General features: G+C 61.1%; 4 protein-coding genes across 12 annotated transcripts in view; 2 read left to right on the plus strand and 2 right to left on the minus strand.

Annotated features, from left to right (window-relative positions):
• Positions 1 to 176: 176 nt before the first annotated feature.
• Positions 177 to 10,107, plus strand: SAR1A (secretion associated Ras related GTPase 1A). Its single transcript, XM_068140337.1, has 7 exons — positions 177 to 281; positions 798 to 872; positions 2,032 to 2,151; positions 4,048 to 4,113; positions 5,433 to 5,536; positions 6,575 to 6,706; positions 8,923 to 10,107. Exons 2-7 carry the CDS (start codon positions 815 to 817, stop codon positions 9,037 to 9,039), a joined length of 597 nt encoding a protein of 198 aa, XP_067996438.1. The 5' UTR covers positions 177 to 281; positions 798 to 814; the 3' UTR covers positions 9,040 to 10,107.
• A 1,007-nt stretch (positions 10,108 to 11,114) lies between these two features.
• Positions 11,115 to 13,665, plus strand: TYSND1 (trypsin like peroxisomal matrix peptidase 1). 2 transcript variants are annotated; one of them, XM_068140338.1, is made up of 4 exons: positions 11,116 to 12,313; positions 12,396 to 12,529; positions 12,610 to 12,795; positions 12,894 to 13,665. In XM_068140338.1, the coding sequence occupies exons 1-4, from the start codon at positions 11,292 to 11,294 to the stop codon at positions 13,103 to 13,105; spliced, it is 1,554 nt and encodes a 517-aa protein (XP_067996439.1). In that variant the 5' UTR covers positions 11,116 to 11,291; the 3' UTR covers positions 13,106 to 13,665. The 2 variants fall into 2 exon arrangements, with proteins under 2 accessions (XP_067996440.1, XP_067996439.1); XM_068140339.1 differs by lacking the exon at positions 12,610 to 12,795 and having other exon boundaries at positions 11,115 to 12,313.
• A 913-nt stretch (positions 13,666 to 14,578) lies between these two features.
• SPOCK2 (SPARC (osteonectin), cwcv and kazal like domains proteoglycan 2) lies at positions 14,579 to 22,371 on the minus strand. The gene is made up of 10 exons (XM_068140340.1): positions 22,087 to 22,371; positions 19,835 to 19,880; positions 19,439 to 19,553; positions 19,249 to 19,351; positions 18,159 to 18,267; positions 17,944 to 18,063; positions 17,641 to 17,859; positions 15,658 to 15,720; positions 15,365 to 15,502; positions 14,579 to 15,268 (listed from the first exon to the last, which is right to left on the minus strand). The coding sequence occupies exons 1-10, from the start codon at positions 22,288 to 22,290 to the stop codon at positions 15,123 to 15,125; spliced, it is 1,263 nt and encodes a 420-aa protein (XP_067996441.1). The 5' UTR covers positions 22,291 to 22,371; the 3' UTR covers positions 14,579 to 15,122.
• Positions 22,372 to 24,917: 2,546 nt separating this feature from the next.
• The window catches only part of ASCC1 (activating signal cointegrator 1 complex subunit 1), an 86,713-nt gene continuing 84,117 nt past the window's right edge, over positions 24,918 to 27,513 (minus strand). For 4 of the 8 annotated variants that reach the window (XM_068140350.1, XM_068140349.1, XM_068140343.1 and 1 more), the window contains one exon: positions 24,927 to 25,621. In XM_068140350.1, the coding sequence (XP_067996451.1) occupies positions 25,505 to 25,621 (117 nt within the window). In that variant the 3' untranslated portion in view covers positions 24,927 to 25,504. Of the gene's footprint in view, positions 25,622 to 27,513 lie in introns of all 8 variants that reach the window. The other 4 variants (XM_068140341.1, XM_068140342.1, XM_068140347.1 and 1 more) reach the window with 3 other exon arrangements.

The following is a 27,513-nucleotide window of genomic DNA, read 5'->3' on the forward strand; positions in this document are numbered from 1 at the left end:
CCCTGCAGGCATGCGGGGACGTCACGGGCCCTGACCCGCGTGCGGCTGGCCTCGAACCGGCACCTGTGTGAGCGAGGTGGCGCCGCTGGGGGGCGGTCTCGAGCCCGCGGCCCGGCCCCGCGCCGGGGTGACTTCAGACGCACGTCGGACGTGAGGAGCCAGCGCGGCGAGCCAGCCGGGCCGGAAGTGGGAGGTGCGCGCGGGGAGACGTATTTCCGGCGGGGAGCTGGCGGCTGCCGTGGAGGGGAGTCGGTGGCGCGGCGGCCCAGGAACATCTGGGGGTGAGGGGCGGCGAGGAGCGGCCCGACCCCGGCATGAGGCTGAGCGGGGCGGCGGGGGTCGGGCCGGGCCGGGCGCGGGGCGGCGTCGGGGGGGGGGTGACACGCAGGCAGGGCGGGGGCGGGGGGGAGCTAGGCCGCACCGCCCGCCCTTGAGGCCGCCGCCGGGACCGCCTGTCCCTGGGGCCCCTCTCACCGCCCCGGGCCCCTCGCGCTTCCGCAGAGCCGGAACTGGGGTGGGGAGAGGTGCGGTAGTGAGGCGGCGGTGGGGTATCGGGGTCCTGCGGTTGCCGCCTCCCCTGTTCGCCACCGGGAAGCTCGCCCGAGGGGGGTTAGTCACGTCCCGGCGGAATGCCTCTGCTCCTGCCCGGCTGCCTTCGGTTTGCCGGCCGGGAGGAAGGGAGAGGAGGGGAGTGGGTGGCAGCATCCTGTGGAGGCGGGGAGGGTTGTGTGGGGGGGACATACAGCCGGCTTCCCTCCAGCGCCGTCGCTCGTAACTCTGGTTTTGCCCCCCTGCAGGCGATTAATCTTCAGCGATGTCGTTCATTTTTGAGTGGCTCTACAACAGCTTCAGCAGCGTGCTGCAGTTCCTAGGTAATGCTGCTCCTCGACAGCTCGGCTCAGGCCACAGCAGTTGCCCTTGGGTCGGTTTGGCTTGTGCCAGTTGCCAGGATCTCTTACAAGTCAGCGATTAAAGCCCCTCTCTCTTGCAGCAGAGGAGGGCTCTGAGCAGTATAAAGTCTGCTGAGAAAGCTGCAAGCCAACAAAGGCATTTTTACACTGGGAGGAGGAGCCCTGAGAATCACTCGGAGGTGTTTGGCTCCTACTCAACCTTTCTCCTGGTGGTTAGAATTGTGAGAGCAGCTGGGATGATGCCAAGGGCTTGTGTAGAGCAGCAGACATGCTGCCCATCCAGGGAGGGAATCCTGTCTCCGTATTGCTCTCCACCTCCACCAGCAGTTGGCTGGCTTGCTTCTCCCCTAACCCTTATCCCTTCCTGCACCAGGCTGCTCACTGTGGCATTCCTGGGGACCTGCTGGCAACCTGAGTTGAGGGCTCTGTGTGAAGGTCTTGGCCAAACCACTGCCCTTTCAAGGGTGACCTGCACAGCCAGGCTGGCTGCCTCACCATGGCACAAGCAGCCCTTGCCTAAGGTGTGGGTGACAGCAAAGCTCCTCCTGCCAGAGCTGTGAGTACCAGTGGAGGCCCTCATTGAGGAGAGGGTGCTCTCTGTCTGGGGAACCTCAGGGTGGGTGGAGAAGGATGGGGAAAAGGCCTGCTGGAAAGCATAGGGAAGTTCCCTATGGCAGATGTGTACCTGGAAGCAGGAAAGACAGGGTTGATCTAGAGAAAATTATAGTGTTTCAGGCTTTGCACCTTTTCTTCAACAACTTGCTGCTCTCTCTTACGAGTTTACTCCATTTTCACATGTAGATACTCCTTAGGGGTGACAGGCTGATCCATAACCCATTGCACTCTTCTGCTGGGGTGTATCTGAGGGAGGAACACCTTGCTCAGAGACACAGGAGCTTAGAAACTGCCTGCTCTTGCAGACATCACCCTGTGTTGCCTGGGTAGAAACCAGTTCAGGCTGTACTGGTTGGGGTTTTTTTTCCCCCCCTGCAGTTCTATATCTGTGCTGAAACTCCTGTAACCACCCAGGTGCCAGCACAGCTCTGAGGGGTTCCTGTTTCTCCTCCCCTGCCAAGGTAACCCTGCTGGAGTTTTTCTTGCCTCTTTGCTTTCCTTCCAGGTTTGTACAAGAAGTCTGGAAAACTCGTGTTCCTGGGCTTGGATAATGCTGGCAAAACCACTCTGCTGCACATGCTCAAAGATGACAGGCTGGGCCAGCATGTCCCCACACTGCATCCCAGTAAGTCTGCTGCTGGCCAACCCATATCTACCTCATGCTGGGGTGGTTTCCCCCCTGCCCCCCTTCATTTTGGGGAACACTCTCCTTAGAAAAACCTTACCACGAGGCTGCTGGGGCTTGGGGATAGCTCTGTGTTGGGGGTTGAGAGTCATAAAGCTCTTGCAAACTCTCTTCTCTCTTCACACTCCTGATCTATCCTGTCCTGTTATATTCTGCCCCGCTCTGCCCAGCTCTGCCCCGCTCTGCTCCATTCTGCCCTGCTCTGCCCCGCTCTACCCCGCTCTACCCTGCTGTGCCCCACTCTACCCTGCTCTGCCCCACTCTGTCCCACACTGCCCCGCCCTACCCCATCCTGCCCCGCTCTGCCCCGCTCCACCCCACTCTACCCCGATCTACCCTGCTCTGCTCCAGTCTGCCCCGCTCTACCCCGCTCTGCCCTGATCTACCCCGCTCTGGTCCACTCTGCCCCGCTCTACCCCGCTCTGCCCCACTCTACCCTGATCTACCCTGCTCTGCCCCACTCTGCTCCGCTCTGCCCCGCTCTACCGTGATCTACCCTGCTGTGCTCCACTCTGCCCCGCTCTGCTCCACTCTGCCCCACTCTACCCCGATCTACCCCACTCTGCTCCACTCTGTCCCGCTCTACCCTGCCCTGCTCTGCCCTGCTCTGCGCCGCTCTGCCCCATTCTGCCCTGCTCTGCCCCGCCGTACCCCATTCTGCCTCGCTCTGCCCCACTGTGCTCCGCTCTGCCCCGCTCTACCCCACTCTGCCCCGCTCTGCCCCACTGTGCCCCGCTCTACCCCACTGTGCCCCGCTCTACCCCACTCTGCCCCGCTCTACCCCGTTCTGCCCCACTCTGCCCCATTCTACCCCACTCTGCCCCGCTCTGCTCCACTCGACCTTGCTCTACCCCATTCTACCCTGCTCTACCCCACTCTACCTTGCTCTACCCTATTCTATCCTATTCTATTCTGTTGTATCCTATCCTAATTTTCAAGACACTTTAAAACATTTTTTAACACCCCTCCACCCCACCAGACTTCAAGAGTCTTAAATCTAGCCCTGAGAGAGCAGCTGTGAGTTGGCTGTCTGAGATGAGGTAGATTTGCATTTTCTCCTCAAATATGAAACAGAGAGACCCAAAAGTGGTATGGTTGGTTAACATGATGTGCCTGTCTTGGGGAGGAAGTGGGTGCTGGAAGGTGGCCAGAGAAGGGCCGTGAGGATGAGCAGAGGGCTGGAGCTGCTCTCCTGTGAGGACAGACTGAGGGAGTTGGGGTTGTTCAGTCTGGAGGAGAGAAGGCTCCCAGGAGACCTCATTGTGGCCTTCCAGGATCTGAAGGGGGCTACAAGCAAGCTGGGGAGGGACTTTTGAGGCTGTCAGGGAGTGATAGGACTGAGGGGAATGGATCAAAACTAGAAGTGGGTAGATTGAGATTGGATGTTAGGAAGAAGTTGTTGCCCATGAGGGTGGTGAGAGCCTGGCACAGGTTGCCCAGGGAGGTGGTGGAAGCCTCCTGCCTGGAGGTGTTTGCAGCCAGGCTGGATGTGGCTGTGAGCAACCTGCTGGAGTGTGAGGTGTCCCTGCCCATGGCAGGGGGGCTGGAACTGGCTGAGCCTTGAGGTCCCTTCCAACTCTGACAATTCTCTGATTCTTACTGAAAACCTGCAGGTTAATGATCTTGTACTGAAGGGGGGAGGTGGGAGAAATTATTTTCTCTCTCTCAGTGTTTGGTGAAACCATTTCAGTGAGTGAATGCTACTGGGGGATCCTCAATCCCTCAGCTTGTCTTGCATGAGGAGCAGGTGTGACAACAACAAGAGCCCACCCGAAGCTGCCACCACGGTGGCCTCCTCACTTCCCTGCCCCACAGCCTGTGTTTTTGCTTTTACAGCATCAGAGGAGCTGACAATTGCTGGAATGACCTTCACAACTTTTGATCTGGGTGGACATGAACAAGGTAAAAGTGAAGTTGCAAAGCAGGAGGCACCCAGTCAGGTTCCTGGTTTTGATTCCTTGCCGCCTTCTCCAGCCCACTTCAGGAAGATCCACTGAAAAGGGGGACACTGGGCAATGAAGGCAATTGGCAGCAGCTCATTATTTGTTGCCTCAGATAGTTTATGGAGTGGTATGAGGAAATAACCTCCTGGCTCTGGCATCCCAGTGGTTCAACACTTGGGCTTTGTGTGTGGCAGTTGAGAAACAGAAGTGCTGCCGGGTGGTGCTCTGCCACCTGCAGTGTTTTTGGCTGTGGAAGCCTTGAGTGTTGCAGAATAAGGGCTTGGGGGGTGGTGGGGTGTTAGGTTTAGGGCTTTCTAGAAGTTCTAAGTGTTTTTCCTGCCTCTTTGGTTTGTTTTGATTATTAAGACACAAAAGCCTTGGAAGGCAGACAGGCCAGCTTGCTGCACTGCCCAGCTTGTGGCCTCAGCCAGACCCTTCCCCAGGCCTTGCACTGCCCTGAGGAGATCATAACCAGGAGGGTGCCTCCTTTTTCTGGGTGTACTTTTCCTCTTGCTCCACATAGTGTTTTCTTTGTGGCTTCTGGAGACCTGAAGTGACACAGACCTGTTGGGAGTGGTTCTAGAGGAGGCCATAAAAATGATCTGAGGGCTGGAACTCCTCTGCTGTGAGGGCAGGCTGAGGGAGTTTGAGTTGCTCAGCCTGGAGAAGAAGAGGCTTCAAGGAGACCTTCTTGTGCCCTTTCAGTACCTAAAAGGGCCTCAAGGAAAGCTGGGGACAGGCTTTTGAGCAGGGCCTGTTGTGACAGGACAGGGCACGAGGATTAATGTTAATAAAGCTGTGCAGGGTGAGTGCCCAGAGGCTGGAGCCAGGCTCTGCTGGGGGATGCCCAGTGCCAGCACAAGGGGCACTGGGTGGAAGTTGAGGCAGAGGAAGTGCCATGGAAACAGGAGGGAGAATTTTTCCCCTGTGAGGGTGACAGAGCACTGGAACAGGCTGCCCAGAGGGGTTGTGGAGTCTCCCTCTCTGGAGATACCCAAAACCTGCTTGGATGTGTTCCTGTGTGTGGGTGATCCTGCTCTGGCATCCTGTGACTGTGTGATTTAGACTGGATAGGAGAAGGACTGGGGGTGGTGAGCCCCCGGCCCAGGTGGGCCAGGGGGACGGTAGATGCCCCATGCCTGGAACTATTCCAGGTCAGCTTGTTTGAGGCTGTGAGCAAGCTGCTCTAGTTGCAGATGTCCCCTGCTGACTGCAGAGGGGTGGGAGTAGGTGGGATCCCTTCCAACCCAAACCAGTCTGTGCTTGCCTGTGTTCCAGCTCGCCGGGTCTGGAAGAACTACCTGCCTGCCATCAACGGCATCGTCTTCCTGGTGGACTGTGCAGATCACTCACGTCTTATGGAATCCAAAGTGGAGCTTAATGTAAATAGACTTGGCTCTATTTTTTTTCCCCCCTTTCTCAGCTCTTCAGACCCCTGAGAGCCTTGTGTGTGGGATTTCCACTCCCAGGGCACCTCTCAGGGTGGTGATGTGGCTGTCCGAAGCGTGTCCGTAGAGGACTCGGCACGTTGTGGCTTTGTCCACGGGAGCACACCCTCCCAGAGCTGGGGAAGTCTGACTGGGGAGGGGGAGCTCTTCAGCAGCCTTTGAAGAAGATTTGTAAGAGCCCATGGGTTTAGCTCAGAGTTTCTTCTGAGAAACATCTCCAGAGAGACTCCGTGGGTGAGCAGTGTGCCCTGGTGGCCGAGGGCAAATGGGGTCATGGGGGGCATTAAGAGGAGTGTGTCCTGCAGATTGAGGGAGGTTCTCCTCCCCCTCTGCTCTGCCCTGGTGAGACCTCACCTGGAATATTGCATCCAGCTCTGGGCTCCCCAGTTCAGGAGGGATAGGGATCTGCTGGAGAGTCCAAGGGAAGCTGCAAGGATGCTGAAGGGACTGGAGCACTGCCCTGTGAGGAGAGGCTGAGAGCCCTGGGGCTGTTCAGTCTGGAGAGGAGAAGACTGAGAGGGGATTTAATCAATGTCTATCAATATCTGAGGGCTGGGGGTCAAGAGGGAGGGGACAGGCTCTGCTCACTTGCACCCTGGGATAGGACAAGGGGCAAGGGATAGAAACTACAGCACAGGAGGTTCCACCTCACCATGAGGAGGAACTTCTGCACTGTGAGGGTCACAGAGCACTGGAGCAGGCTGCTCAGGGAGGTTGTGGAGTCTCCTGCTCTGGAGGCTTTCAAGACCCATCTGGATGTGTTCCTGTGTGACCTGTGCTGGATTCTATGGTCCTGCTCTGGCAGGGGCTTGGACTTGATGATCTTGATGATCTTCCAACCCCTAACATGCTGTGAGCCTTTGACTTTCCAGAAACCAGTGCTTGTAGGTGGCAAGGATGAAACAAAAAAGGTTTTATTGAAGGGATGGATGCTCTGCCTCAGTTTTAACTCTTCTCCCACCTTGCCTGCAGGCACTAATGACAGATGAAACAATATCCAACGTGCCAATCCTTATCCTGGGGAACAAAATCGACAGACCAGAGGCCATCAGCGAGGAGAAACTGCGGGAGATCTTTGGGCTCTACGGACAGACCACGGGCAAGGTGGGGAGCTCTCCACGTCCTTGGGGAGGTGTCCACATCCTGGGGGAGGTGTCCACATCCTTGGTTGTGTTTCTAGGGCATGATGTGCAGATTGAGCTTTTGTCCAGAAACCAGCTGAGGTGTTACTGGGAGTTTGTCCACCGTATTACTGACCAAGGTGAATCTTTAGTAGCCACAGAAATGCCCTTGGGTGAGGTTTGAAACTGCCAGAATTGTCAGGGCTGGAAGGGACCTCAAGGCTCAGCCAGTTCCAATCCCCCCTGCCATGGCCAGGGACACCTCACACTCCAGCAGGCTGCTCACAGCCACATCCAGCCTGGCTGCAAACACCTCCAGGCAGGAGGCTTCCACCACCTCCCTGGGCAACCTGTGCCAGGCTCTCACCACCCTCATAGGGAGCAACTTCTTCCTCACATCCAATCTCAATCTACCCATTTCCTTTCTATTTTCCATTCCCCCCAGTCCTATCCCTCCCTGACACCCTCAAAAGTCCCTCCCCAGCTTGCTTGTAGCCCCCTTCAGATACTGGAAGGCCACAGGAAGGTCTCCTCAGAGCCTTCTCTTCTGCAGACTGAACAGCCACAACTCCTTCAGTTTGTCCTCACAGGAGAGCAGCTCCAGCCCTCTGCTCATCCTCATGGCTGTTCTCTGGATATGCTCCAGCACCTCCAGAGAGCATGGAACCACTGCAGCAGCTGGAGAGTTAGGTGTTGAGCTGGCATCTGGCTCCATTCCTCTCCATTTCCATCCATCAAATCATCTTTTCAGTGGTTAAAACCAGCACAGTACTGGCAGGCTGCTATTAGGTCTCCCTGGAGCCTCCTCTTCTCCAGGCTGAACACCCCCAGCCTGTCCCTTGTAGCAGAGCAGTTCCAACCCCCTGACCATTTTCATGGCCCTCCTCTGGACCCTCTCCATCAGCTCCATGTCCTTCCTGTACTGAAAGCTCCAGACCTGCACACAGTACTCCAAGCTGAGGTCTCACCAGAGCAAATTAAAGTGGCAGAATCCCCTCTGTGGATCTGCTGGCAACGCTGCCTTTGAATCTGAGCAGTCCTCTCAGAAGTCCCTTACCACACCATTACAGAGTCTCAGAGTGTCCTTAACATCAAAACTCCCAGAAGCCCTTAACAGCAGAAGTAGCCAACAGCAGTAGAAGTCCCTAAGGGAAACCCTACCCCTGCAATGTGCTCTCTTCTTATCAATCCCTTAACCAATAACACCCAGCCACATACATAAGCCAGAATCATTCTCCTGTAAGGGGTGCCAGCATGTCAAGGAGGTGGCTTCTGCAGGATGTTGTTCTTGGCTCACATGTGAAAACAGGTTTGCAGCTTGTGGTTGGTCAGCTTGTGCCCTCTACAGGCGTCCCAGCAGCTTGCCCTTGTTTGCAGGGCAGTGGCTGCAACACTGAAGGGTTTCTGTGGGTTTCCTCACTATCAATACAGGCTGGGGGATGAGGTGTTAGAAAGCAGCCCTCTGGAAAAGGATTTAGGACTGCTGGTGGGTGAGGAGCTGGACAGGAGCAGGCAGTGTGAGCTTGCAGCACAGAAGGCCAGTGGCAGGCTGGGCTGCATCCAAAGCAGCATTGCCACAGATCCAGAGAGGGGATTCTGCCCCTTGGCTCTGCTCTGCTGAGACCTCCCCTGGAGTACTGTGTGCAGGTCTGTGGCCCTCAGTACAGGAAGGACATGGAGCTGATGGAGAGGGTCCAGAGGAGGGCCATGAAAATGACTGGGGGTTGGAGCACCTCTGCTACAAGGACAGGAGGCTGAGGGAGATGGGGGTGTTCAGCCTGGAGAAGAGGAGGCTCGGGGGAGACCTAATAGCAGCCTGCCAGTACCTGAAGGGGGCTACAAGAAGGATGGAGAGAGACTGTGTGCAGAGGCCTGCAGGGACAGGACAAGGGGCAAAGGCTTCAAACCAGAGAAGGGCAGATTCAGATTGGATATCAGGAAGAAGTTCTGCACCATGAGGGTGGTGGAGCAGTGGAAGAGGTTGCCTAGGGAGGTGGTTGAGGCCTCATCCCTGGAGCTATTCAAGGTGAGGGTTTGACAAGCCCCTGGGCAGCCTGATCTAGTTGAGGATGTCGGAGGAGGTCGGACTGGATGACCTTTGGAGGTCCCTTCCAGCCTGGACCATTCCACGGGCGCTGGCAACCCTCCCCTGGGGGCGCCAGGGCTGCAAGCTTGACTCACTCTCTGGGTTCCCCCTAGGGCAACGTGCCGCTGAAGGAGCTGAACGCGCGTCCCATGGAGGTGTTCATGTGCAGCGTGCTGAAGAGGCAAGGCTACGGCGAGGGCTTCCGCTGGCTATCGCAGTACATTGACTGACAGCTCACCCCCGCCCGAGGCTTTCGCTCCTCCGGACTGATCCCGCCCAGCAGCTTCCTACGGACTGTTCTATCAGGACATGGAAGGTTTTCGGACCGCCTTCACCAAGAGACTCCTGGTTGTTTGTTTGTTTGTTTGGGTTTGGGTTTTTTTTTTCTGGGCTGCCCTCTGGCACAGTGGTGACACAGCTCTTTCCCACAGGGGGCTGGGGAGGAGGGGAGGGAGGGGAGGGGAGGAGAGACGGCCGCCTCCGGGGTCACGGAGCGTTCCCCCACCCCGGTCGCCTTCGGTTCGGTTCCAGCGGGGCTGGGGAATCAGGCTCTGCCAGTCTCACCACTGTGGTCCATTGAGTTCAAAAACAAAAGAGGTTAACAAAACACAACAACAACAAAAAGCAATTCTATTTTTTAAAGAGTCTTCACATAAACAGCTTCCCCCTCCTAACTTTTTACTTTAACATCCTTCTCGTCAAGGCCAGAGTCCGGGCTTTAGGGGGTCGGTTGGGGTTTGGTTTGGTTTGGTTGGGTGGTTTGGGTTTGGTTTGTTGGTTGGGGTTTGTGTTGGTTTGGGTTTTTTTTTTTAAGGACATATTTAACGATATTTAGGTGTTTCACAAATTACTGAACCCCAGTTCAGTTCTTCTCGCCGTGTTTTCGAGAGCCCTCCAGTACAAGGCAGCGTCGGGGCTCTCGCCCGACAGGGGCGTCACGCTGACCGAGGGGGCGCCCCCGGGGGCGCCGGCGGGACTGACGCGTGGCCAGCCCGGCTTCCAGGCTGGGGGTGTTGGGGATGGGTGAGCTGGGAGAGGAAAGCGCCTGCTCTCTCAGCGCTGGCAGGTGGTGGCCCCAGCAGGACGGGCCTGGTCCCCTCCCTCCAGGGAGGGCGTGGGATCCTCTTGCTTGCGGCGCTGTGTGGGGATCATGAGGCTGTTGCTGAGGCTGAGCTCCGGTTTCTTTTATACTCAAGATTCATTATTTTATTACCTTTTTTTTTTGTTGTTGGTCTGAAGTTTCATTACTGTCTGGCACTCATTTTCAGTTAAATAAAGACCTGACTTTCTCCTCCCAAGGAGTCCCCAGTCCTCACTCGGTGTAAGCAGTGATGGCGATGAGGTGGGTGGGGGCTGGTGCCCTCAGGACAGACCTGCATCCCAGGGTTCTGCACTGGGGTGGGCTCGTGGTGCAGGTGGCTTTGGGACTAAGCCTTCTCACCTCCCTCACTCGTGGCCAGGGGGTGAAGGGAGGGTGTTCTGCCTCTCCGCTCTGCTGAGACCCCACCTGCAGTGCTGGGGCCAACTCTGGAGTCCTCAGCACAAGAAAGAAATGGCCCTGTGGGAGTGGGGCCAGAGACCACAGCAATGGTGGGAGGGTTGCAAGCTCTCTGCTGTGAGGGCAGGCTGTGAAAGCTGAGGTTCAGCCTGCAGAAGGCTCCGTGGAGCCCCTCTGGTGGCATTTCTGCACTTAAAGAGAGCAATTGGAAAGCTGTGGACAGACTTTTTAGCAGGGCCTGTTGTGACAGGACAAGGGGTGAGGATTTGAAACTGAAAGAGGGACGCTCAGACTGGAGAAAAGGAGGAAATGTTTTACACTGAGAGTGTTGAGACACTGACCCAGGGTGCCCAGGTCAGGCTGTTTGGGGCTCTCAGCAACCTGCTTAGCTGCAAAGGTCTCTGCTGCCTGCAGGTGGGTTGGGCTAGCTGACCTTTAAAGGTCCCTTCCAACCCAAACCAAGCTGTGATTTTGCACAGCAGGGACCTTGTGCCAAGCTGGCCCCTCCACCGACGTATCCCTTTGGCCGCTGGCGGGAGCATCCCCTGTGGAAGCGTGAAGACAGCCGGGAGGGAAGCCGAGCCGGGCCGAAGGGCTCGCCGGAGGCGGAGGCAGGGCCAATGGCCAGGCGGGGCCGGTGGCCCGCTGAGCGCACCGATCCCGCCACGTCGCTCTCCCTTCACCGCCCATGGTAGGGGCGCCAGCGCCCCCGCCGTAGCCAATGGGCTGTGCCAGACGCCCCGATGCAGCCAATGGGGTGGGCGAGACGCGCCCGCCGTAGCCAATGGGCGAGGGGGGCGTGGGCAGAGGCGGGCCCGGCGGCGGACCGGGGGTCGCCGTCCGGCGCGGGGCTGCTACGCTGCGCACCGCGGCGCGGCGTTGCTGTGCACCGCGCAACGTGGTCCCCCGTGCGCTACGCTGCGCTGCCCCAAACCGCGCCGGCCCCGCGCTGCCCCGCATGCAGCCGCCCCCACAGCCGCCGCCATGGCGGAGGAGGAACAGGCCTGCTGTGTAGTCAGCGTCTCCGGCCCGCCCGATGCCCCCGAACCGGTAGCCGGCCCCTGGAGCTGCAGCGGGGTGATCCTGAGCCGCGGCCCCGGGTTGGTGCTCTGCCAAGGTGCCGTCTTCGCTCCCTTCCTGCGGGACGGCTCCGCTGCCTGGGCCCGGCCCCGCGCCCTCCCACCCGACGTACTCCGACCCGGCCTGCGCCTCCTGGTCCTGCAGCCCCCGGCCCTCGAAGCCCCGGCGGCACCGCGGGACCCGGCCGACCGCTTGCAGCAGTACGAAGCCCGGCTGCTGGCGCTGGTGCCCTGCGGAGCCTTTCAGCGGGCGCTGGCGCGGGCCTTTAGCACAACGGAGCCGTGGCACTTCGGCGGGGAGGAGGCCGGGGACGAGCGGGCTGCCCTGCACTGGTTCGCCTGGCTTCGGGTTCCCGGCTTCGATAGCCCCGGGGGCGGCTGGACGGCGCGGGCGAACGCCAGCTGCCTGCGGAAAGGCGAAGGGCTGCTGGCCTGCGGCTCGCCCTTCGGTGCTCTCTGCCCCGACCTCTTCCTCAACACCCTGAGCAGAGGGGTGGTGAGCAACCTGTCTGGGGAGGAGAACGCCCTCGTCCTCACAGACGCCCGCTGCCTGCCTGGCACCGAGGGTGGCGGCGCCTTCCTGCCCTCGCCCACCGGGCCCCGTTTGGTGGCCGTCATCGCTGCGTCCTTCTGCTGGAAGGGTGCTGAGTGGGTGGGGCTCACCCTGCTCTGCTCCCTCGCCGCCATCCTGCGCAGCAGCGCCGCTGTCCTGCGCGACGCCGGCATCGCGGTGCCGCCGGTGCCGGGGCAGGTGGCCGCTGTGCAGGCAGGGAGCGGGCAGGACTCCCTGGGCTGGGTGGTGTTGGTGGAGTGTGGGGCGACCTGGGGCTCAGGGGTGCTGCTGGCGCCGCAGCTGCTCCTCACCTGTCGGCACGTGGTGGAGGCGGGGGCCCGGCCCCGGGTAACGCTGGCAGTCGGCCCTGGCCGGTGAGTGCGGCTGCCTGGCCCTCCCGCCCCTTCCCCTCCCCTTCCTCGCCTCGCTGTGACATCTCACAAGCTGTGTCCTTAGGGCTGCCACTGTCCTCAAGGGCCGCGTGGTGTTCGCCACCGAGGAGTCATCCCCCTTCGACGTGGCAGTGGTGGAGCTGGAGGAGAGCGTGCCAGGATTCGTTCCCCCGTGCCTGGCAGACACCTTCCTCCCAGGTGCGCGGCTTCTGGGGCAACGTGGGGTGGCGGGGTTGGCGGGTCACTCCCCTTACACCCACCTTCCCCCCTCCCCCCAGGAGAAGAGGTGAGCGTGGTGGGCTTCGGGGCGCTGGGGCGTGCGTGCGGCCCCTCGGTGACGTCCGGGATCCTCTCGGCGGTGGTGGCCGTGGCCGGGTGCCCGGTCATGCTGCAGACCACCTGTGCCGTCCACGGGGGGTCCAGCGGGGGCCCCCTCATCTCCTCCCGCAGCGGACGCCTCCTGGGTAAGGCAGGGGGTCCCCCAGGGGTAGGGTGGGGTGGGACCCCTCGGGTGTCCCAGAGCCAGCCCCGGTGACAGAGGTGATGTTCCTCTCCCCGGCAGGGATTGTGACCAGCAACACGCGGGACACCAGCGTGGGAGCCACCTACCCCCACCTCAACTTCTGCATCCCAGTCTCTGTCCTGCAGCCCCCTGTGGAACACTACCACCGCACCGCTGACCCTGCTGTCTTCGCCGTGCTCAACCGGGCCAGCGAGGGGGTGCGGGCAGCCTGGCGGCTCCAGAGGCAGCCAGGGCCCCCCAGCAAGCTCTGACCCCATCCTGGGGGGCCTTGGGCAGATGAGGAGGTGCGGGCAGCCTGGTGAATCCAGAGGCAGCCAGGGCCCCCCAGCAAGCTCTGATCCCATCCTGGGGGCCTTGGGCAGATGAGGAGGTGCAGGCAGCCTGGTGGCTCCAGACGCAGCCAGGGCCCCCCAGCAAACTCTGACCCCATCCTGGGGGCCTTGGGCAGATGAGGTGCAGGCAGCCTGGCAGCTCCACAGGCAGCCAGGACCCCCAATCAAGCTCTGACCCCCATCCTGGGGAGCCGTGGGCAGATGAGGAGGTGCAGACAGCCTGGTGACTCCAGAGGCAGCCAGGACCCCCCATCAAGCTCTGACCCCCATCCTGGGGGCCTTGTGCCTGTGCCCCAGCTGCCACTTCTCCTTCTCTGGCCCTGGTGGTGTGAAGGCCAAGCACCTGTACCCTGCAGGCACGGGGGTGGAGGGCCTGGCACAGTGCCTTTGCGAGCTGCTGCTGACCCCAAACTGGGGAGGTTTGGGGGGGGGTTGGTTTATTTGTTTTGCTCCCTGGAGCTATAAATGCTGTGAGGTGAGGTCTTGGTGTCCAATGGTGCCAATCAGCCGGGGGGCAGGGAGGTGGTGGCCCTGTGTCCCCCCTCTCTGGGGCACGGGGTTGTCTGAAGGGCAGTTTTGGGGTGAAGCTGAAGGCGAGGCACCTGCATACTGCTGCTGGAAAGGGGGAGTGTCAGATGTGCTTTGGGCCTGGGGTCCTCAAGGGGAAGGGGTGAAGTGGGTGGTGGGGTCATTGTAACATGGAGGGGATCACAGGTGCATGTTGGGGGTGTGCACAGGCAGGGGTAGGGATTGGAGGGTGCAGGGGAGGATGGGTCTGGGGTAAGGAGAGGGCAGGGCTGATGCGAAGGTCTTCAGTCAGGTTGCAAGGGGGTGGTGGCTGAGGGCTAGGCTAGGGTCAGGGCCTTGGGAAGGGTCATACGGGGTGGGGGCAGCAGGGAACTGTGCCTGGGAAGGGCCTGGCTTGGGTGTGGGTTGGATGTTGGTGAGGATGGGGGAAGGAGGGAGCTGTAAGGGATAGGCTAGACCAGGGTTAGGGTTGGGGTCCTGCTTGGGGGAGGGGGGGAAGGGAAATGGACAGGGAGGCCAGGTCTGTGTCCTGCTCTACTCAGGGTCCCTGGCAGAGGCAGGCGTATGTGAAGGGACTGACTTAGGGGTGGTGTCCTGGAGGGCATCAAGGGGCTGGTCTAGCAAGAGCATATTTGGGGCTAGGACCTGTTGTGGGGTTGGGAGGGGGAACATGACAGCTCCATCCCCCAGGACAGTTGTAGGGGGAGAGGGGAGGGGAGTTGCAAACCACCGCACCCCTGCCCGTCCTCGGGGGACCAGCAGCCACCAGGGCAGTGCCAGCCGCTGCCAGCAGGCTGTGCAGGGCCGGTGGGCACCGGTGGGCCGGGGGGGTGTTGGGGGGGAGGGCAGGAAGGAGCGTTTGACACAGCACAGGGTATTTATTTCACAGCTGCTACACAACGCCGGGGGCCGGGGCGGCCGCGCAAGCACAGCACAGAGATGGGGGGCGGGAGGGGGCGGTGCGGGGAGGGGGGGGCGGCAGCTCATCCTTTGGGGGGGGGGTGGGGGGATGGAGGTTTAGTTTTGTTCTCCGTTTTTTGTTTTGTTTTGGGCTTTTTTTCCCACTTTTATTAGCGTCGTCTGCCCGGGTGAGGCCCAGGCAGCAGCACACTAAGCCTACATGGCTCTACCCAACGAAAAATGAAGCTCAAGTTCGCACAAGCGCGGCTCCCCCCTCCCTCCCCAACCATCCCCCGCCCTGCTCGCCCCCTCCCCGGGCGAGCACCCCCCATGCCCTGTACCCCCCCCCCCGCCCCCCGACGGGGGCCGGGGTGGAGATGCACCCACCCCGTGCCACACCGGCGGCAAGGTGAGGGGGAAGCTGGGCACGGGCACCCCTGGCTGGGGTGGGGTTGGGAGGTTGGGGGCTGCTGCCTGGCCGTGCCCCCCGCCGGGCTGTCCTGCCCCTCTACCAGATGTAGCCACCGTCGTCAGCCTCGCCCGCTTCGCCCTCCTCTTCCTCGCCTTCCTCGCCCGCCTCCTCCGGCTCCTTCTCCTCCTCGTCCTCCCAGCCCACGCTGCTGCCGAAGTCGCCCGAGAAGCCGGTGGCCTCCTCTGTGGGTGGGAGAGGGGTGGAGGTTGGGGGCCGGGCGCGGCGGCCCCCTCCCCGCGCCGGGGGGCGCTGCCCGTGGCCAGCCGCGCGTCGCTCACCGCAGTCGGGGCTGCCGTGGCTGCGGGTGCCGGTCAGCTCCACGCCCTGCTGGTCCACGCACCAGCACTCGCCCCCGCCCGGCTCGCACTGTGCCCGCCGGTAGTACCCGTCCTCATCGCAGCTGGGGATGAAGGTGCCTGTGGGGAAGCGATGACACCCCACACCACACAATGCAAGAGACCCCCGAGAACTCCCCCAGCGTTTCGGCATGGCTGGAGACAGGGAGCCCCAGGAGCCCTCCCTCCCGACACTCACCCGCAGGGGGTCCCAGGACCCCTCCCCAACCACTCACCCGGCTTTTTTTTGATTGCTTCTTGGATCTGAATCTTCTCCAGCTCCCTGAGACAGGGCGGCTCTGCAGCAGCAATCCCCCCCCACACACACCGTGCTCTTAGAGTGGGTGGCCAGCCCCTGCCCCCGTGGCATTCATGCCTCCCCCCGCCCCCTTCCCCACACCCTGGATCACGCCTCTCCCCGTGGTGTATCCCCCCCACCCAGTCCATGGTGTGCAGCCCCCAGACCCTGCAGCGTGCATGCCCTATGGTGTGGATCCTACCCCAGCCCATGGTGACCATCCCCATGACCCTCTCATCCCCACAGTCCCTTCCTGCACCCCACACCGTGACCCCATGATGTGCAGCCCCCAGACCCCGCAGTGTGCATGCCCTATGGTGTGGATCCTACCCCAGCCCATGGTGACCATCCCCATGACCCTCCCCTCCCCACAGTCCCTTCCTGAACCCCACACCGTGACCCCATGATGTGCAGCCCCCAGACCCCGCAGTGTGCATGCCCTATGCTGCACCCCAGCCCATAGTGAGCATCCCCATGACCCCCCCTATAGTCCCTTCCTGCACCCCACACCATGACCCCGCTGTGAGTCCTCCCAAGTGCTACAGTATCCACCCCTCCCAGAGCTGTGCACCACCCCCTTAACCCCATTGTGTCCTCCCATGGCAAATATCCCACCCCCACCCTGACCCCACAGCACAGATTCCCTGTGACACCCCCCCCCCAGAGGGTGTGCATCCCTCAGTCCCATGGGGCATGCACCCTGCCCCCCCATGATCCCACAGCATCAGACCCTGTAACCCCTCAACATGCAGCGCCCCCCGCCCCAGTCCCATGGTTTGCTTCCCCATGACCTCCCCACAAAGTGTGCAGCCTCCACCTCCACCCCCACACCACACATTCCCCATGACCCCCACAGTGTGTACCCCACCCCCCAGTCTCATGGTGCTCATCCCACAGCATGCAGCCCCAACCCCATGGTGTACATCCCCCCCCCACCCAATAACATGCACCCCCTCACCCCCATGGTCCCACAGCAAGCAGCCCTGTGCCCCCATGGGGTGCATCCCCTCAGCCCATGACATGCCTCACCCCAACCCCATGGTGTGCATGCCCCCAACCCAACAATGTGCATCCCCTCAACCCCACAGTGTGCATCCCCCTGATCCCCTTGCATGCATCCCTGCACCCCCATGGTGTGCAGATCCATCACCCCATGGCACGCACACCTCCAACCCTCTGGTGTGCATCCCCATGATCCCCTGGCATGCATCCCTGCACCCCCATGGTGTGCAGATCCACAATCCCCTGGCATACATCCCTGCGCCCCCATGGTCCCTAATCCCATGGTGTACAGATCCCCAGCCCCATGGTGTGCATCCCCATGATCCTCTGGTGTGGATCCCTGCACCCCCATGGTGTGCAGATCCCTAACCCCATGGCATGCATGCCTCCAACCCTCTGGTGTGCATCCCCATGACCCCCTGGCACGGATCCCTGTGCCCCCATGGTGCTTGGATCCCTAACCCCATGGCCCCCATGGTCCCAGCCCCATGGTGTGCATCCCCACAATTCCCTGGCATGCATCCTCTGCAGTGCATGCCCTCATCCCCCATGGTGTGCCCCCCCATGATCCTCTGGCATGGATCCCTGCACCCCTATGGTGTGCAGATCCCTAACCCCATGGCCCCCATGCCCCCAACCCCATGGTATGCATTCTCACTCTCCCCTGGCATGGATTCCTGTGCCCCCATGGTGTGCATGTCCCCAGCCCCATAGCCTGCATGCCCCCAACCCCATGGCACGCACCCCCTTGACCCGGTGCTGTGCTTCCCTGTGACCCCAAGGTTACCTCTCCATGACCCCCTGTCAGTCGCCCCCTACAGGGCGCACAACCCCCCCACGTGCAGGGGTCCCCAGCCGCACGGCCTGCCCTCCCACCAGCAGGCAGGTGCCCCCGGCCGGGGCTGTGTCCCGGACGCACTTTCCCTCCAGAAGCAGAAGCACCACTCGGGGGCGGAGACGCGGCCGTCGCGGGAGGTGTCGCAGGAGTTGAAGAAGGCGCGGATGCAGACCTCGTACTTGTCCAGGTTGATGGCGGCCAGCTCGGCCGCCTCCAGGAACAGGTCCCCGCTGGTGTCCAGCCGGGCGAACATCCAGCCCACCGCCTCCTTGCAGCTGGCCGCCACGCTCCGCTCCAGCGCTGCAGGGCGGGATGGGACCCCTGGGTGCCCGGTTTCCCTCCCCCCAGGGACGGCGCCCCGCCCGTGCCCCAGGCCCTGCGTACCGGTGGTGGGGCCGGCGGGGAGGCCACCGGAGCCGTTCTGCTTGGCGTTCTCCCGCAGGAGCTGGAACCAGTCGCGCAGCCGGTCGCCCAGGTCGGCCAGGTCCTGCCCGGTGCATGGCTCTGGGGGATCCAAGGAGGGTGGCCTCAGGTCAGGCAGAGCTAAGGGACAGCCACCCTCCCCACCCCCCAGCCCCGGTGACCCTCATCCCCCTCACCTTGCTTGGCGTCACTGGCAGGACTGTGTGGGGTAGGACAGGGGCACTGCCCCTCGCACCGCACCGTTAGCTGCTTGCTGGCCAGGCACGCCTGCTGCTCCAGCTTGCACTGTGGTGAGGGTGGCAGCAGGATGTTGGCAAGGTGGGGGGGGCACAGCACCATGTCATGCAAACATAGAATCATAGAATTGTCAGGGGTGGAAGGGACCTCAAGGCTCAGCCAGCCCCAACCCCCCTGCCATGCCCAGGGACACCTCACACTGCAGCAGGTTGCTCACAGCCACATCCAGCCTGGCTGCAAACACCTCCAGGCAGGAGGCTTCCACCACCTCCCTGGGCAACCTGTGCCAGGCTCTCACCACACTCATGGGGAACAACTTCTTCCTAACATCCAATCTCAATCTACCCACTTCTAGTTTTGCTCCATCCCCCCAAGTCCTATCACTCCCTGACACCCTCAAAAGTCCCTCCCCAGCTTTCCTGCAGCCCCCTTCAGATACTGGAAGGCCACAAGAAGGTCTCCTGGGAGCCTTCTCTTCTCCAGACTGAACAGCCCCAACTCCCTTAGTCTGTCCTCACAGGAGAGGTGCTCCAGCCCTCTGCTCATCCTCATGGCCCTTCTCTGGACACCTTCCAGCACCTCCAGATCCTTCCTGTAATAGAGGCTCCAGAACTGGACACAGTGCTCCAGGTGGGGTCTCACCAGAGTAGAGGATGAGAATCACCTCCCTCGACCTGCTGGCCACACTTCTCATGCTGCAGCCCAGGCTCTGGTTGGCTTTCTGGGCTGCAAGTGCTCATCTTGAGCTCCCCATCCAGCAGCACCCCAAAGTCCTCTTCTTCAGGGCTGCTTTCCAGCCAGTCCCTGCCCAGCCTATACTGGTGCCTGGGATTGCCTCAACCCAGCTGCAGGACCTTGCACTTGGTCATGTTGAACCTTCATGAGGTTGGCTTGGGCCCAGCTCTCCAGCCTGTCCAGGTCCCTCTGGATGGATCCCTTCCCTCCAGCATATCAGCTGCACCACACAGCTTGGTGTTGTCAGCAAACCTGCTGTCCCCTGTCCCCACGGCGAGCTGCCACCATCCTTACCGCCGAGCTGTAGGTGTGGCCATCGGAGCCGCAGACAGCAGCGAGGGGGGCGGCATGGCAGGGCTTGCAGTTCCCGTGGCCCTTGGTGCCTGGTGGCTTGATCCTGGGCAGGGGGACAGCACCAAGAGCCTGGCTCAGGGTGTGCCCCTACTATGCCAGTGGCTCAGTCCCGGCCCCACCGCCCTCCTACCTGTGCTCCAGCTTCTTGCGGCTGATGCACATGGCGCGCTGGTAGCCCTGCGCCACGCACACCTTGTGCCGGCTGCACTTCACCTTCTGGCAGGGGTCCTTGGTGGTGTCCAGGGCTAGGGGAGGGCAGAGAGGGGCCGAGGCAGGTGGGGGGGCCAGGCAGGGACCCCCCAGGGGATCCCTGGCAGCGCTGGCCGCCAGCCGGCCCGGCACAAAGCACCATTCAGGCTGCAGCTGGGCCACTGCCTCGGCACCAGCTGCCGCTTCCCGGCTCCGGCCCCAGCCGGAAGGAAAAGCCCGGGTTGGGGGGGAGGGGGTGCGGGCAGAAAGTGTCCTCCCTCCATGCCAGCTGGCACCGAGCCCCCTGTGCCCTATCCCAGCTCCGTCCCAGTGGTACCTTCATCCCCGGGCTGGTTGTCCTCCCAGCTCTTGATGTAGTCATCCTGCAAAGTGGGGAGAGACTGGATGAGCACAGGGCGCGGGAGAGGTGACCCCAGCCAGGTGTACCACCACCCAGCTCGGGGCCACCAAGAGAGGGGTGAGGTAGCCCTGGCAACCCCTCGACGCTCACCTCCACCTCCTGGAAGCGTGACAGCGAGAGGGCCCAGCAGACACCGAGAAAAGAGAGAGAAAGGGAGAGCAAGAGCGCCCACCGTCAGCCCCAGGGCAGCCCAAAGCCCCCAGCCCACCCCCACCTGCTGAGGGGCCCAAAGCTCTAGTCCCTGGTCCCAGATGTCACTGGTGCCCACCACCAATGTGACTCTAGATCTGTGATCCTGGAGAGCCTTTAGGCAAGATAAACCTTCCCCCACCGCCTCTTGACTAGCTGGGGAAGGCAGGACAGAGAAGGATAGAAGAGGCGTTGGGTGGAGAAGCCCCCGGGAGGCCAGCTAGGCCCCGCTGGGATGCCCGTGGGGTGACAGCCCTGTTGCTGCTGCCCCAGTTTTCCAGCAGCGAGCCCAGAAGGATCAGGCTAAGATGGATGTCACTGCCTGGGGACGCAGAGCTGCTCCCTATGGGCCCCGAAAGCATCCTGAGGGTGGGAGGCAGCAGCAGGCAGCGGATCCCTGTCGGCAGGCAGCAGGATGCTCTGCGGTGGGTGTCGGGATCGGGCCGCCCCGGGGGAGCCGGGCAGGGGCTTTGGGCGGCCGAGGCGCGGGATGCGGCTCCGGAGGGGCTGGTGCCTGTCGCTCCGGCGGCGTTCACACCGCAATCGATACCCGCGCGCCCGTGCCGTGATTAGTAACACTGCGGCGCCCGGCGGCTCCCTGCGGCGCGGCTTTCGGCAGGGCCACCGGCCGCCTCCTCCCCGCCGCTCGGCGGCTCCCGCGGTGTCCCACCCCCACCCACACCCCTCATATCCCCAAACCCCACAAATCCATGGGATTTGCTTATTAATCCGCACTACCCGCCGGCAGGGCCGCAGCCCTCCCCCTCCCCCCCCCGCCTCCGCCCCCCATCCCCGGGGCTGGCAGCCCTGGCACAGCTGGGTGGGCCCCACGCGTGCGGCCAGCACCTAGGGATAGGGGTCCTGAAGCCCCCTCCAAGGATGCCCAGCATGGGGGGAGGGGGGGCACATCTGCACGTGCTTCTTGCTTGGCTCTCCGCAGCTGGCCCAGGTCCCAGGTGCCCAGACTGGCATTGGCCAGCCCGGGTATGCTGCTGGTGGGGGCGCCTCCAGGGAGGTGTTTATCCCAGTCCTTAAACTCTCGCCCATGCTCTGCCCCCCTAACTGGCTTTATTTGGGTGCCCCCCCGCCCTGCCCCGCGATGGGGCACATCTCGCAGCGCGTTCTTGCTGCCAAGGAGAACCTGAGCACGCATCGGAACAAAGACCAGAGGGGCTGGCTCGGGGTGGGGGGGAGGCGGCTCGGAGCGTACCCCCTCCCTGCAGGTTCCCCAGACCCACCCCGGCTTGGAGCTGCAGCGCTGTGCCCCCGCCCTGGGCGACAGGAGCTGGGGGTAACGGGGGCGCCCTATAAAATCAAGGGTGCCATCGAGGCCGTTATTAAGGGCTGCGTAAGAGCGAAGGCTTGGAGGATGCTGAGCCCAGCGTGCCAGTCACCTGCCACCGCTCCGGCACCGGCCGCGTCCTCGTCCTCTCTGCCCTGAGCCTCCCCCATCCCCAGGGGCCACCACCCCACCGGTCCCACAGGGCTCAGGGGAGTCCAGGATGGTGGCCGTGCCCCGACCTGCGCAGAGCTGTCACCGAGGGGCTGAGGCCATGGCACAGGCCCCGATGCGGTGCAGGGGGTGAGGGTGCAGGGGACAACACCCCCAGGTGCCCTGGGCTGGCTTCAGCGCCAGCCTGCCGACCACGGCGACCTCGGCATCAGCCACACCAGCTTTGGCGACAAGGCAGGGTGGCATCCGGCATGGTGGCGTCGAGCATGGTGGCACGGGGCACGGCGCTGTCGGGCACGGTGACCGTACCCCGGGGACCGGGACAGGCAGCCGCCCTGGGAGGGTGGCAGCGGGGTGCGGGCAGCACCGACCATTGCCGGCCTCCTGCCGCGGGACCGGCAGCCGGGGGCCGGGACGGAGGGAGGGTCGCGCTGCGGCAGCCGCAGCGGCAGGGCGGGGAGGGACGTTCCCGGTGCCCGCCGGCGCGTCCCGTGCTCCCCCCACCCCAAGCCCGCCGCGGACTCACGTCTCGGAAGCGATTCCAGTGCTTGATCCTGCCGCCGTACTGGGAGATGGAGGAGAGCCATTGCTCGTCCTCCATAAAATTCCCGGGGCTCTCCCCCGCCGCGGCGGGCCCGGCGCCGGTGGCGGGGCCGGTGGCGGCGGCGGCGGCGGGCAGGAGCAGGGCCATGAGGGCCAGCAAGGCACGGCGCCCGCCGCAGCCCCGCATGCTGCCGCAGCGCCGGGGGGAGCGGAGCGGGCCGGTGCGGAGCTGTGCGGTGCGCACGGGGAGGCGCCGGCGGCGAGTGCGGCCGCGGGGCGGCACCGGGCGGCACCGGCGGGAGGGCTCGGGGCGGGGCCTCCGCCGCGCCCGCCGCACCTGCGCGCCGGCACTGGGGCGGGGGAGCCGTCGGCGCCGCGCCGCACGGCACCGCACCGCACGGCAGCAGTCCCGGGTCACCCCTGTCCCCATCCCGCATCCTCGGTCCCTGCCCTGCCCGCATCCTCCATCCCCTCTCCCCATCCCGCAACCCTAATTCCGCAGCTCTAGTCCATTCCCTGTCCCGTCCTGCATGCCCCGTCCTGCATCCCCGGTCCAACCCCCTTCTCCATCCTGCATCCCTCACCCTGCGGCCTTGGTCCCTGTCCTGCCTCCATCCTGTATCCCTGGTACATGCCCTGTCCCCATTCCTCGTCCCTCATCCCACATCTCTGCTCTCTGCTCCTTGTACCACATCACTCATCCTGCACACCATAGTCCCTGCCACACCCCCATCCTGCATCCCTCATTCTGCATCCCTGGTCCCTACCATGTCCCCATCCCAGATTCTGCATACCTCATTCCCTGCCCTGGCAACCCCCCAATCCTGCACCCTTCAACCTGCATCTCTGATCCTCACCTTGTCCCTATCCTGCACCCTCTATCCCTGCCACATCCCTGTCTTTCACACCAGCACCCCCCTCTCTAGTCTCAACCTCCTTAAGTTTAAATCATCATCCCTTGTCTTGTCACAACAGGCCCTGATCAAAGTCTGTCCCCAGCTTTCTGATTGTCCCTTTTTATGTACTGGAGGTCCACAAGAAGGTTTCCATGGAGCCTTCCTTCTCCAGGCTGAACACCCCCAATTCTCTCAGCCTGGCCTCACAGCAGAGGGCTTCCAGCCCTCTCATCATTGCTGTGGCCTCCATTGGCCCCACTCCAACCGGTCCATGTGTGTCCTGTGCTGAGAACTCCAGAGCTGGCCCCAGCACTGCAGGTGAGGTCTCTGCAGAGCAAAGCAGGGGGGCAGAATCCCCTCCTTTAACATCAGGGAGGTGGTGAGGGCTCAGCTGCAAAGCCAGACATGCTATGGTGCCCACCTCAGTGAGGAAGGACTCAGGTGACAGAAGAACTCAGGTATTAGGTGACAGAGGAGGAAAGCAGGTGTGACAGACAGGCCACCAACGCCCTGTCAGGGGAAACCTGATGGAAACCCCAAGTGCCAACAGCCCCCCATGACCTGTGGCACTCAGCTTCTGGGTGAGAGCTGCTGAAAACCCGGGAGGCAGAAGCCTTCTGAGGTGCATCCTGATCCCTCCCTGCTGCTGGCAGCGCAGCTGGTGGCCAGGCGAGCAGCTCCCAGGGCGGTTCTTCAGGCAGCTGAGATTTGCCAAGTACCTCTTCACGTGGTAGAAAGATGACAGCAACCAGTGTGAAGTGCTCTCAGCACCTCCCTGCACTGGGCTGCTCAGCTCACCCAGCAAACCCTCCTCCTCCTCCTCCACTTGGAGAACACAAAGATGCAAGGCAAGGCAGACAGAAAGCCCAGTGGCTGGAACTGGGTACAAGTGTGGGCTCCAGGGGAAAGGGCAACCAGGAAAAGCATCGGTGGGGTTGACTTCCTGGCAGGCTTGAAAGCAGAGATGGTCTTGGAAACACAACTGGCAACAGATTATTGGGGGGGAAAAAGGGAAGGCACCCTGAATCCTGCCCACCCCCCACTGCTGCACATGCAGCCAGCGTGCGGCTACACGGCCAGCTCGCTCTGGGAGGAGGGGTCTGGAGCACAGCCCTGGGAGGAGAGGCTGAGGGAGTTGGGGTTGCTTAGCCTGCAGAAGAGGAGGCTCAGGGGAGACTTTCTTGCTCTCTACAACTCCCTGAAGGGAGGTTTTAGCCAGGTGGGGGTTGGTCTCTTCTCCCAGGCAACCAGCACCAGAACAAGAGGACACAGTCTCAAGCTGTGCCAGGGGAAGTTTAGGCTGGAGGTGAGGAGAAAGTTCTTCCCAGAAAGAGTAATTGGCCATAGGAATGTGCTGCCCAGGGAGGTGGTGGAGTCACCATCCCTGGAGGTGTTTAGGAAGAGCCTGGATGGGTGCTTGGTGCCATGGTTTAGTTGCCAGGAGGTGCTAGGTATTAGGTTGGACTTGGTGATCTCTGAGGTCTTTTCCAGCCTGGCTGATTTTGTGGTTCTGTGAGGGAATGGGATGAAAACCTCTGAAGAACGACTGCTAGCAGAAGTGGGTGCTGCTGAGGCAGGCCCACCCCTACCTAACAGACTCCGCACCTCGATGGCAGCACCATTCCACCTTCCTGGGGGCAAAGGAGCACCAGCAGAGCAGCCAGCACCACCTCCACACGGCCACGGCGCTGCTTCAAAGCAGCCGCACGCCGGCCCCAGCCCCAGCCCCGTTTTGAAGCGCTGATCCCGGGGTGAGCGGAGAGCCCGTGTGGCTGCTCCTACCAACCTCCACAGATCTCCAAAGTGAGCCAGCTGCCTTCAGAGCTCTGAAGGATTCACAACGGTATCAAAGGCTTCTGTGCCTCTTTTAATGGAGAAACCACCCACCAGACACATGGGGGTTTTTCGACAGGCTCCAAAACTGGTCACTTGGAAATAGACCTCTTCCCACCACAAATATTTTCTTCTGAGGATGGCTGCAGGCTGGAGGGTTTAATTACAGGAACTATCAATGCCACAGGAGATAAAGGCTTTGCTTTTGAAGGCAATTCATTTATTTGGAGATCTGCATCACAGAGGAGCGCTGCTGGAGATCCAAGCAAGTGCCTGACCTCGCTATCCTTAAATCGTGCTCTGGGAAGCTCTCGTGGATTTTCTGTGCTTTAAAGAACTTCCTCCTCCTGAAATAAAGCCAATCTTCAACACTGGTGATGTGCCCCCCCATACCCTCCCATATTCCCCCCCCTCCACTTGCATCAGTTCTTGTAGTTGTTTTCTTGGAAAACAAACAGGCAACAGGCAGGTTGGTGACATTTTGGTTGCCACCAGTGAAAGGAGGCAGAAGGGACGTGTAGGAAGAGCTGCAGGGGAGTGCCACCACTGTTGAGGAGTCACAAGGCATCCCTGCTTGGGAGTTCCCAGGCTCCTATCCCAAATTCCTGTCCTGTAAAAACATCTCATGGACAAGTCAGGCGTGTGTGCTGGCAGAGTGGACCTGCTGTGGCCTCAGGAGAAGGTCAGCTGCCCAGACGTCGCGTAGTAGCCGGAGGCATCCGAGGAGAACCTCTGGGAAAGACGCACCGAGTCCAGCTGCACCTCCCCGAAGTAGAAGTTCTCAAAGAGCTGAAAGGAGAAGAGAAACCATTTGAGTGGCACCTGGAGAAACCTAGCAGCTGCTCCACAGGTTCCTCTCAGGAGCTGGCCTTGCACAAAACCTTTCATGAGACTGTTCTTTATGTGATTTTTGCCCCTGGGGGACTGCACTTAGCCTGTAGAGCAAGCAGGGTCTGAAGTCAGTGCCTCACTTTATCTGCAGCAGTGGCTGCTCAAACCAGCCCTGCCTTGCTTTGTGACTGTGCCTCATCTAGGGGAACACTGGAACAGGTTGCCCAGGGAGGTGGTTGAGGCTCCTCCCCTAGAAATATTCAAGGTGAGACTCAACAAGGCCCTGGGCAGCCTGATCTGGTTGGGGATGTCCCTGCTGACTGTGGGGAGGTCAGTCTGGATGACCTTTGGAGGTCCCTTCCTGCCTGGACCATTCTATGGTTCTATGATTCTATGGCTCTATGGTTCTATGGCTCTAGGATTCTATGGCTCTAGGATTCTATGGCTCTAGGATTCTATGGTTCCATGGCTCTATGATTCTATGGTTCCATGATTCTATGATTCTATTATTCCATGGCTCTATGATTCTATGATTCTATGGTTCCATGGCTCTATGGTTCTATGGCTCTGTGATTCTATGGCTCTATGATTCCATGGCTCTATGATTCTGTGGCTCTATGATTCTATGGTTCTATGGCTCTATGGTTCTATGGCTCTATGGTTCTATGGCTCTATGATTCTATGGTTCTATGGCTCTACGATTCTGTGGCTCTATGGCTCTCTGATTCCATGGTTCTATGATTTAGGGAGCTCAGGGAGGCTTTTCACCTCCCCGGGGTGGCTCTTGAGGTGGTGAGGAGCGCAGAGTGAGGCCAGGTTGCTTCTCACCAATCCAGGCCACAGGATGTATGATTTAACAGTGGGGGCTCAGCCCTAATCCCAACAAGCAGGCTGGAGGCTGGAGGTTCTTCATCCCAGCGCTGACCCTGCTTTGTTCAACAAACCTTTCTTTGTTCTGCAAAGACTTGAGTGCAAATTAATGACAGCAAGCCAACTCTGGGTCCCCCGGGGCCTGGCTCTGCTGATTAATCCAATCCATGAAGCAGACCCAAATAAAATGACGTCAGTATTTCTTCCAGGGAGGTTGGGCAATAGCGCTGGACATGTCCGGGAGTGTAAAGTGCTCCTCACGTTCCATTAAGAGGCAGGAAATTGCTCCACCTGGAAGCATCAATCCTGCCTTAGGAAAAGCTTTTTGATGCTAATTTCGAAACTCCGCTTAATGAGAGCGCTGTGAGGCACCGAGGGGCTGGGCAGTGACATCTCTCCACCGCGGAGATCTCCAGAATGTCCACTCCATCTGTCTCCCATTGAATTCTCTATCTATCCCTGCAGGCACCGGCTCAAGACAGTCTCGCACACCCCCTTCCCGCTGCCGATGGATGGATTAACGACAACACGTCCTCCTAGAGCCAATGGTGCAGCGCTTCCTCCATCCAAACCCCAAAGACCTACTTAGCATCTGAAAAGCTGCCCTTCACCTCCTCCAAAAGGCATTTGGCTCTGCCTGGCACTGCTTTGGGCAGGTCTGCTCTTTTGTTGCTTCTCCCAAGGGTATTCTACTTTGCAAATAGCCCTCAGGTTTCTTTCAGGACAATTGCTCAATTCCCAAAGGTCAGGTCTGGGTCCGACCTTGTTCACCATCTTCATCAGTGACCTGGATGAAGTGCAGTCCCTTCAGCCAGTTTGCTGAGGATCCCGAACTGGGAGGGCTGGCTGACACACCACCAGGCTGTGCTGCCCTCCTGCAGCACCTGGGCAGGCTGGGGAACTCGGCAGAGGAGAACCTCAGGAAGTTCAACAAGGGCCAAGTGCCTGCAGCTGGGGAGCAACAACCTCCTGCAGCAGTA

The sequence above is a fragment of the Melanerpes formicivorus genome, unplaced genomic scaffold (assembly GCF_026170545.1).
Source record: "Melanerpes formicivorus ecotype bairdi unplaced genomic scaffold, bMelFor1.0.p_v2 SCAF_6, whole genome shotgun sequence".
NCBI lineage: Eukaryota > Metazoa > Chordata > Aves > Piciformes > Picidae > Melanerpes > Melanerpes formicivorus.